Source organism: Wallemia ichthyophaga (assembly GCF_000400465.1).
Source record: "Wallemia ichthyophaga EXF-994 unplaced genomic scaffold scaffold19, whole genome shotgun sequence".
Lineage (NCBI taxonomy): Eukaryota > Fungi > Basidiomycota > Wallemiomycetes > Wallemiales > Wallemiaceae > Wallemia > Wallemia ichthyophaga.
Window position 1 is genome coordinate 147,645 of NW_008806292.1, and position 10,643 is coordinate 158,287.

General features: G+C 44.9%; 4 protein-coding genes across 4 annotated transcripts; 1 reads left to right on the forward strand and 3 right to left on the reverse strand.

Annotated features, from left to right (window-relative positions):
• Positions 1–54: 54 nt before the first annotated feature.
• On the forward strand, positions 55–2,937 carry J056_001930 (DNA replication licensing factor mcm4; the record flags this gene model as incomplete). The annotated part of the gene is made up of 3 exons (XM_009271558.1): positions 55–1,782; positions 1,832–1,947; positions 1,995–2,937. The coding sequence occupies 3 exons, from the start codon at positions 55–57 to the stop codon at positions 2,935–2,937; spliced, it is 2,787 nt and encodes a 928-aa protein (XP_009269833.1).
• Positions 2,938–3,112: 175 nt separating this feature from the next.
• J056_001931 (NAD-specific glutamate dehydrogenase) lies at positions 3,113–6,407 on the reverse strand (the record flags this gene model as incomplete). Its single annotated transcript, XM_009271559.1, has 3 exons — positions 3,113–3,704; positions 3,750–5,352; positions 5,405–6,407. 3 exons carry the CDS (start codon positions 6,405–6,407, stop codon positions 3,113–3,115), a joined length of 3,198 nt encoding a protein of 1,065 aa, XP_009269834.1.
• Positions 6,408–7,157: 750 nt separating this feature from the next.
• On the reverse strand, positions 7,158–7,808 carry J056_001932 (putative thiol methyltransferase 2; the record flags this gene model as incomplete). Its single annotated transcript, XM_009271560.1, has 1 exon — positions 7,158–7,808. One exon carries the CDS (start codon positions 7,806–7,808, stop codon positions 7,158–7,160), a length of 651 nt encoding a protein of 216 aa, XP_009269835.1.
• Positions 7,809–9,018: 1,210 nt separating this feature from the next.
• Positions 9,019–10,520, reverse strand: J056_001933 (Delta(24(24(1)))-sterol reductase; the record flags this gene model as incomplete). Its single annotated transcript, XM_009271561.1, has 2 exons — positions 9,019–10,345; positions 10,393–10,520. 2 exons carry the CDS (start codon positions 10,518–10,520, stop codon positions 9,019–9,021), a joined length of 1,455 nt encoding a protein of 484 aa, XP_009269836.1.
• Positions 10,521–10,643: the final 123 nt, after the last annotated feature.

Genomic DNA, 10,643 nt, shown 5'->3' on the forward strand with positions numbered 1-10,643 from the left:
TTAGACTATCGAATTGATACGCGTGTTGAACACATACCATCAACGACGCGTAAAATGAGCAACAGAAGTTCATCACCAATGTTATTCCCTTCTTCACCTAGCGTGAATAATCAGCGTACACCAACCAGGAATCAACGTGAAAACTCAAATTTACCGCCTTCTTCACCGGGAATAAACCCAGATTTCTTAGCAGCGCCACCTTCTTCAGATGCAGGTAATCACAGATCATCATCACCGCTGCACTTTCCTTCCTCTTCTGCATCTACTCCACGTGCTTCTCAACATCTAACTCCCTCGCATCAAAGACGCGGTGATGTTCACTCAAACCTCCCACCTTCCTCACCAAGCTTTGTTAAATCAAGAAGACATTTAACTCTTCAAAACGCACCAAATTCTGATATTCACAAGTCAGATAGAACTTTTTCACAGGCTAATGTTCCAAATACTGATAGCCAGACTGATGACAGTGGAATGCTTAGAGTCATTTGGGGTACAAACGTTCAAATCGCTGATTCTATGGCTGCTTTTAGAGCCTTCTTGAGAGGTTTCAAGACAAAGTATAGACGGGCTTATGAAAGAGATTTAGGACGTGATTTACCTAGTTTAACTGACCAAGCAAGCTCTGAGAACGTTCTTTACGAGAGCTACTTGCGAAAGATGCGATTCACCGGTCAAACCAATTTGAACCTGGATATGAACAATTTAATTTCATTCCCACAATCTCGTAAATTATACTCGCAATTGCAAAAATACCCTCAGGAGATTATTCCAATCATGGATCAGGTACTCAAAGACGTTATGCTTGAACTCGGTGAGGAGGATGCTGAGCGTGACGAACAAAGGATTGGCCAGCAAGCCTGGGATGAAGAGCTAGGAGAGTTAATGTCTAAGGTCTACAAAGTACGTCCATTCAATCTCCCATCAGTGAACATGCGCGAGTTGAATCCATCCGACACGGACAAACTAGTTTCAATCAAAGGTTTAGTCATCCGTGCCACTCCAATTATACCAGACATGAAGAATGCCTTTTTTAAGTGTACAATATGTCAACACACTCATCAAGTTGAGATTGACCGTGGAAGAATCGCAGAGCCATCAAGATGTCCAAGAGATGTGTGTAATTACCAAGGCACAATGGCACTCATACACAATAGATGTGAATTCGCCGATAAACAAATTGTCCGCCTGCAGGAGACACCCGACAGCGTTCCAGACGGTCAGACACCACACACAGTGTCTCTATGTGTATACGATGAACTCGTCGATGTTACTAAGCCTGGTGATAGAATCACCGTTACTGGAATTTTCCGTTCATTACCTGTCCGTGTAAATCCACGCCAGAGGTCCATCAAATCACTTTTCAAGACATTCCTCGACATAGTGCATATAAAGCGCACTGATGCAAACAGGATGGGTTTCGACGCAACGACCAGACCTGGTGACCGAGTCAATCTGGCTGGAGTTGGTGTCGGAGGTGACGACGAGCTAGAGGCTGAGATGGCGAACAATGATGACAACGAAGCTGGTACAATAGCTGAGGAGATGGAGAACAAGTTAGTAGAAATCTCGCAACGGCCCGACTGTTACGAGTTGCTAGCTCGCTCTCTCGCGCCATCAATTTGGGAGATGGATGACATCAAGAAAGGAATCCTACTGCAGATGTTTGGAGGAACTAACAAATCAATTGCACGCGGTGGTGGTGGCGGCGGGCCGCGTTTCCGTGGTGACATCAACGTTCTTCTCGTTGGTGATCCAGGTACTTCCAAGTCGCAGATCCTGCAGGTGAGAGCGATGCAATACAACAATACCTCCTCGCTAATTGCTAACACAGTACGTGCACAAAATAACGCCCCGCGGTGTCTACACATCTGGTAAAGGATCGTCAGCCGTCGGGTTAACAGCGTACATCACTCGCGATCCGGATTCGAAGCAGTTAGTGCTTGAGAGGTGAGCGGGGTGTGTCTAAAAGGAGAAAAATACTAACGCACCAGCAGCGGTGCTCTAGTCCTCTCAGACGGCGGTGTGTGCTGTATAGATGAATTCGACAAGATGTCCGACGCCACTCGCTCCGTCCTCCATGAAGTGATGGAGCAGCAAACAGTCTCGATAGCGAAAGCGGGTATCATCACCACACTTAATGCCCGTACATCGATTCTCGCTGCAGCGAACCCAGTGCAATCGAAATACAACGTGAAGCTGCCAATTACCAAGAACATAGATTTACCACCAACGCTCATTTCTCGATTTGACCTGCTTTATCTTGTGCTGGACAACATCGACGAATTCGCAGATCGCAAACTTGCCAGACATTTAGTGTCTATGTATATCGAAGACGCTCCCGAGACGGCGGGCAGCGATGTGCTGGGACTCGACATACTCACCGCCTACATTACCTATGCGAAGAACAAAGTACAGCCCGAGCTGACATCGGAAGCGAGTGAGGAGCTCGTTCGGTGTTACGTTCAGCTGCGTAAACAAGGAGAAGATGCTAATAACGCTGAAAAAAGAATCACTGCTACAACCCGTCAACTTGAGTCTATGATTAGATTGGCTGAGGGCCATGCGCGTATGCGTCTATCTAAATTTGTCGAGCTCCTCGATGTAGTCGAAGCCAACAGACTCATCATCGATGCTGTCAAAGGTTCGGCTACAGATCCAGTTACTGGCTTAGTCGACATCAGTCTTCTCAATACCGGCTACTCGGCTAATAACAGACGTCAAAATCAAGATCTCATTAATGAGATTAGCTCCCTCGTGGAGGGTTCGAGAAGTGCTAATATCAAGTATAGCGATATACTCGCGCAAATCAACTCACAGTCGAGTATTGCTGTCGATGGCGCTATGTTTGCAGACGCAGTGAGACAGATGGAAGAAAATGGCGACTTGCAGGTCGTTGGTGAAGGTGCGCGCAAGATGATTAGAAAGGTGGTAACGTAAAACTTAACCTGATGTATTCATATTCTTTTAACATACTTATAACATATACTTGAAAAATATAAACATAAAAAGAAAAAGTATTCATTGTTGTATATAAAACAAGAGAATCGTGTCTTGGTTGTTTCTATATCCATATGCGAGTGCGAGTGTATCAGAGATGTTCAGTTCTCACAAGCTAAAACTGGGACATGTAGAGATAGAACTCGACTTGGCTAGCCGCAGGGCCATACTGGTAGCAGAAGCGGGAGATTTGGCAAGCAAAGAGGGCTTTTTGGTAAGACAGTGGGAGGCGCTGGAGGAGGTTGTCTATGCCGACGTACTGCACGAGCGTCTTTGGCATAGCTTTGCTAAGTACCTTCTTGCGTTTCTCAACATCTGCGAATAATCCATCGCTGCTCTCAAGTTCGAGTTGAAGTTTGTTGAGTGTACGTGAAAGGTTATCACTGATGATTGTGCGGCTCTCTGTACCACCGAGTCTATTGTACTCGCTCCAGATAGTGTTGAATTCCATACGTGCGTTGCTTTCGATGATTTCTTGAATATCCTTCACGTAGCTCTCGTAAAATGACGATGGCTTGCCGTTGGTGTACATCATCAGCTCGGAATATTCCTCCTCATTGAGCGCAAGACCAGCGAGAACTTCCAAACTAGACGACGTGACACCACCTTTGTTTGCTGAAGAGTCACGAATGAGAATAACACCGCGTTTTTCCAGCATCAGACGAGCCTGTTGCGTAACAAACAGGTTCGCACCTTCGACGATGATCCTGCGTAATGTCAGTACTGTATCACTTTAAAAAACTCCAATTTACTTGAAATGTGGCTTTCCTTCGCCATCGAAGAGCTGATTCACGTTTGAGATGTTCACTGCCTGTGGACGACCACCGCATGGGATAAGAACGTCAGCCTTGACGCGAAGGTGGTATCCATTACGGAAGCTGGTTCCATCCTGTACTATTTCGCCAGATGGCAGCTTGACGTCATTCTGCTCGCAAAGCACTCTGTAACCATCCTTAGAAAGACGACTGACGTCGAACTCCTTAATCATAACACGCTGCTTAGCCAAGCGAGTTAACTCCGCTCTATCGAGGCCAACAGGATCGTAGATGACACCAGAGCCATCAACAATAGCCACTGTTTTGTCCTTGCTGAGGAGAATCTCATTGCTACCAAGATCACCATCTGGTCCACCAGTTTGCACCTTGGTCGTCGTTTCCTCGTCCATGGCCATCTTATCGAGAATGCCAACATAGTACTGTCTAACTGAGCGACTAGTCATACCATACACGTCATGTGGGATACCGCCCAAAGTGTCTGCTGACTTGCCGGTAGTAAATGACTTCCACCATGGTGCACCTCTGCTACGCGCATGCAGAGCTGCCCAGTCCATGTAACCAGCCGTTCCCTCATCTGGACCAAGGAACAAAATTTCTTGCTTGGCGTGCAAGTCGACAATTGGCTCTTTGATACCAGGGCTGTTGCCAGGGATGAGGAGATCGATGATACTGTCAATGTAACGCTCAAATGCTAACTCAGGGTTTGCGTTGAGGTTAGGAAGAATTACACCCTTGCTGCCACCCTCAGGAATGTCCTTGTTCTTGAGTGATTGCGTTGAGGATAGGTTGTAGCACTCGTCGAAAAGCATACGTTGGTTAGTGGCGTAATTTTCACTGTCGCGACTGCGAAGAATACGAATACCACCACGAGCAACATCCTTGAAACGGACGTGGAATCCTTGGAAGTCAGAGCCAACGATGAAAAAGATACCGTATGGTTTCTGAGTGTATTCGTTGTTAGGAAGGAAATCACCATCCAATCTAAATGATAGCGCTACTTTAGTTGGCTGATAGAAGTTGGTCTTGAGTGTGTGCTTGTTCATAACCATGAAACTTTCGAGGACTTGTAACTCAAATGGGTTACGAGTACCCTTTTGAAGAGTAGCGTGGAGCTCTTCATCCGACATGACGTGAACTTGTTGGAGACGCTGGTGAGAGAGAGTAGGTACAACTTCCTCATTGGCGGAGGAGGCAGGATAGTGCGCCATAGCGAATTGAGTGTATAACAAACGAACGAGCTCTGGATACGATTGAATGACATCGAGGATGGCAGTCTTGGTGAAGGTTTCTTCTCTCAATCTGCGCTTGAGATCAGCGAGAACACCCATATGGGTGCTGTTGGACTCGTCGAGCAGACTTTGTAGAGCCTCATATGCTGGACCAAGTCTGTTGCAAAAGTGGGTGATGTAGATGTAACCGACATATGCGTAGGTGGCTTCCTGCACTGCGTTACCCATTCCAGGGTCAGTTTCGGCTGCGCGGGAGAATAAGGGGTTGTCTGGAAGACAGTAGATGAGGGAAACTTCGCGGACAATTTGAACGACGGAGTGAGAGATTGGTGGGGCTGGTACGAGAGGATCTGTAGGTTAATTATGTTAGTGGAAATGTTACAAGACGAAAGAAAAGCTCACCTTGGTTGAGATAGAGAGAGACTATCATAGAGCCATTTGAGAAATGCTCAACAAACTTCCTAGTTGAGTGGAGGCCATAAAAATGGTAGAGATCGGTGAGAGTAGAGAAGAAGCCCTTCGTTGTACCTCTCTTGTAACCGATAACAATACGATGTTCAGTGGTGCCTTCAATTTCGAAACCTTCAACGACAGGTCCAGTACGGACGTCGACCTGGTTGAGGATGCGTTGGTAGATGTCAATGGTGTTAGCGGAGGCCTTCTCGAGGAAAAGAGGATCCGCAATTTTGCGAATATCGTTTTCCTTGGATTCTAACTTTGGGAAGTTGCATTTCGAAAGGAAGTAACACCTAAGGTTGCCCTTAGCTTTTGAAGTATAAGTCTCTAATCTGAAAGGAATGCTGTCGCTGTCAAAGTATTTGGAGTCAATTAATTGTTCAACGCCATGGCCAGACTTGTCCGAGTGAATGAAAACAGCGTCATTCTCTCTCTCCTTCTTCAAATCGATGTCCAATTTGTTTGAGTCATTGCGGTGTTTAGTGTACGCAACCAATTTAGCAGCGTAAAGACTGATAATGTGATCAGATATGGTATCAACCGTTTCTAACTTGAAGTAAGTATCATCAATTCCCAAATTGGTGTAGAACCAATTAACTTCATTGTCAACGAGATTTTCAGGAATAAAAGCTTTGTGCTTGAGATTTTCAATTACTTTCTGGCATTGTACATCCTTATCAGCGTAGATTGTGTCAGTGTAACCTTTGTCATTTTTTAGTTTATTGAGTGCGAGATCGCTATTGCTCTTCTGTAAAGGGGAAGGAGTGGAAGGGATAAAGAGGTGTGGTGTTTGTGACTGCGATTTTGTCAGTAAGGGATCTCTGAGGGATAAAAAGGAGATGAAGGATGGAGATGGGGATGAGCTGCGAAGGCGTGGGTGGGGGAATGGTGATTCCGTGGATTCCGTGGATTCCGTGGATCCTGTGGAGGTAATCTCTGGTAGCTTCATCGGTGTTGTTTAATAAGAGATTAGATGAAAACTACCAAATTAGTAAGTCACAGCCCATAGCCGTGTGTAACCATATCCAGCCATATTCAGCCATCCCTAGTCATCTCCGCTTTCTACCCACTTTTAATTGTTCCGACATGATGATGGTTGGAGAAGAAGAGATATAATTTTAGTTATTTAAATATAATCTAGACTCGTGATAATAAATCTCGCTTGTCTGGTCTACTAGCACTGCCGATCCAGCCGACGCGAGACGCTATCCGTGGTATCAACTTCCATCACCACATTGTGAAGAAATGCTGAAATTATTCTCAAAGAAAGCGCTTTCGTTGTTACCGGAGAATGTTAATAAGAGTAGATATAATGTGGTTTATCAGAATGTAAAAGTGGGCGATGAATATCGAAGTGTCAAAGTTCCTCAATACTCGCACAACACATCTGCCAAAGTAGAACCCAAGGTTTTCTTAGCTAATGAGAGAACACTTGTTAGTTACATCAATATGGCTGTTTTAATTGGTACGCTGTCAATAAGTCTATACAATAGTACAAACGAGACGACATCAAGGTATTTTGGATTAGTGTATTCAGCGATATCAGTATTCACGATATTATATGGATACTTTATATATCAAAGGCGATTAACTTTGATAAAGAAGAAAGCAAACACCCACTTTGACCATATTCTCGGTCCAATTGCAATCTCAATATGTCTATTCGTTTCAGTGGCTTACAACTTTTATTCCAAATTTCTTATTTGATCTCTTTCCTCAAAAACACATTCATACGCTTTTTATCTCTGTTTTCTGTTGTGATTGGCGGGTACTCATCCAGTACACACTCAAACCCATCACCTAAGATATCCTTATATAATTCAGGTGTATATCCGAATGGGGGTCCTTGCTCAACACCATCCACCAACTCTTCCTTTATAGGGAATACCAATGTTATTAGCACTCCACCTTGCTTGACTGTGCGCTTCATCTTGTCTGCATATTCACCTCTCCTCTCTAATGGCAGTGCACAGAAGAAAGTGTAATCGTAAACGACGTCGTATTCTTCCTCCTCAACGAAGAAGTCTGCGCACTTGAACTGCACACCTTCCACTCCCTCGGCTAATTCCGTCGCTAATCTCACACCCTCTGGTGATATATCCATACCTGTAGTAGAATAACCCATTTTTGCAAAGTATATAGCATCATATCCCTTTCCGCAGCCTGGAACCAGCACTTTCACGTTCCTATTAGGCTCTGGGAGGTGTAGTGCACCTTTCTCCAAATAATGCTTGAGCAGTGGCTGCACATCTCCATTGTCCCATGGCGGTTTGTCACTCAGCCTCCAAATAGCTTCCCAGCCTTGTTCGTTGTGCTCTTTAAGCAAATGTCTCATTCCATCTTTGTCCATTGTGTGGTTCAATCGTTGGTGGTATTATGATAACGGATGTGTAATCTAATCATAGTATAAATCCAAAAAATGTTAAAATATTGTACAATCTGCATTAAACATATTCATCGCTGTTTGGATTATGTAACTGGCACATTTCCATATTAGCAACTCTCCTATCCAAACCATCTGAATCATCCATTTCCGACCGCTCATCTGCGTCGATCCTTCTTATTGGACGCAAAATGTTATTGGAGGGAATAATAAATTTAAACTCAAGATGGAAAATTATACTTTATATTAAAAGTTGAAAGCAATTGCCACTATAAACAATATGAGCTCCAAGCACAGAGTTCCATAAAGTAATTGCTTGTTTTTCTTAACCATTTATTTCCTTCTTAATACCTTCTTCTGAGCCTCGATGGACGTACTTAAAGTGACTGTGTTTTGTGGTTGCATAAGAGCGTGTTAGCATGTGCGCGAGTGGAAGCATAACAATCTATCTCCCCACCTCTACTACCATCTCACAATGTCGAAAATGTTAGAGATGGTGATTTAAACCCTAACATTTATTCAGCGAGCCAAACTCCGTATCAGAACTTTATTTACTATTTTTCATATCCGTAAAAGTTAAAGCATGCTGTGTCCCAAACAAGTATCATGTCAGACATGATCTCGGAGTGTGTCAAATGAGGAAAGAAATCAAACCGATAAATGTATCCATGCATTTGGTCCTTATTATAAAATTAGAATGTCATTTTCAATTATTAATCGAGCTTTCTTGCGCTAAGCTTGAGAGTTGAGACAATTGCACAGATTACTATGGCTATTGTTGACAGACCATATTTGATCCATTGAGCGTCATCTGTTGGTATATCTGTGAAATTTAGGATCGGGGTCATAAGCAGGTACACGCCAACTGCGACAGTTAATTGCAACTTCATCATCCGTTTGCCCAATTTACCAATCCCTCCGTTTTTTTCGATGATGGTTGCCAGCGAAGGCTGTGCGTCTCTTGTCTGCATATGAGTGTGCTTTTAAGCATTTGTAATACTATATCTCTCAATCACCTCACCTGCAAATTTTCCGACATACTGAGACTTAGATGATGGAGATAGCGGTTCAAGACGGAATTGTAAATTAAGAATTATTTAAAATATATTTCATCAATAAACGAAAAATTCACACTAAAACAAGTTGCGCTGAAAATAACGCCAAAAGCCTACTAAAGCTACCACACATATGGTATAAACTTATAAGGAACTCTGCGACAATACTCCTCCCAGTCTTCACCATATTTAGCAGCGCAGCGTTCAAAGTCGCGTTCACATCTGTGCACGAGGACAATGAAGAACCACACTGCGTACCAGTGGGGAATGGGTGGGGAGGCGATGAAAGGCAGACCGCAGCTCATACCCCAGCTAGTAGCCTGGATCCAGTCCGCGAGATAATTAGGCTTGCGACAGTAAGCCCATGGTCCACTAATGAGTAGCTTGCTGCCGTGCTGCGTTTGGATGTAACGCGTAGTCGCTGGGTCAGGTGTACTGCCTGGTATGTAGGGAAATCCGAATCTAAACTTAGTGATACCTTGCTGCTGCATTTTGAATCTGCTTTTCTGGGCCATAGCGAGATCGAATACAGAGTAGCTGGCTATAAGCACTCCAAATAACACCGCATATGTACTCAAGCTCCACTCATATTCGCTTGGATGGTGGTTCGTGAGATAGAGAACTGGGTAACAGTAAGTGAAAGGTACGCCAGCGAAATTCCAGAAACATAGCATGAATCCAAATTTCTCCCAGGCCATGTCCCATGTCTGTGGAATACACTCCTCCGCTTTAGCACAAGCGTTGATGTAAAGCCCCGTCGCGAGAACCATAAAGGCCATGTTAGGTGAGACAGTGCCGAAAGTGTCGTACTGCTTGCATGCACCCGATACGGCAATTCCGAAGAGCAAAACCCACGGGATGCGCACCTCTGCCCACATCTTGATATCCACACCCAGAATGCGTGGATTGAGGCTAGCGCCCATGAACAAGTCGTAGAAGAAGTTGCCGCTCATGCGGAGCGGGTGACCGAACATCACAGTGAGGAAGTACACAGCCAGTGAGCCTGCGTAGCCGACTAGAATAGCCACCGTCATGAGCCCACCGAAATTGTCGACAATCTCCGTCAGTCTGAAGGTGTGTGTGGTGTGGAGAACACTGGCGATGAGAATGGTAGCGTAGAACGACAGCATAGCGTTGCAGTTGTAGTCAAGGCTCTTGTACTTGAGGGAGGGTACTGGAAGACCCTTTTGGTGGAAGCCTGGCATAATCACAGCGAGAGCGAACTGCATCGCCATGAGACCGCAGTAAATTGCCCACGCTTTGCGCGTAGGATAAGCGTGTTGTTGGGCATACAGCCACATGTACTCGCCCAATGGCTTAACCTCTGCGAGCGACTTTGGGTATAGAAACCAGCCATCATTCGCCTGCATGCAAATGTAGAAGTAGTACATGAGCAGTGGAAATCCGAGCATCATCGCAACGACGCCGCAAGGGCCACCGAATTCATATCTGTTAGTACCATGAGCGCTGTGCAATCCGCTTGGAAACTCACTCACTCCTGGTGCTCAAAGAACTGCGTTTTGTCCGTACGGCGACCCTCCTTAGATACCGTCGGTGCGGCAGTGCTCGCGACCGAGCTTATTGACTCGTTGTCGCTGTCGTCGCGTGCGTGCTGTGAGCTCATCTGTGGTGTCGGTTGCTCGGAAGACAAAGCGGGAGGACATGACACGAGATCAAAAAGTGAATTTTTCAAATATCCCGAGTATTTAGAGTTTCTGTAGAATGATTTATTTTACATTTCCTAGTT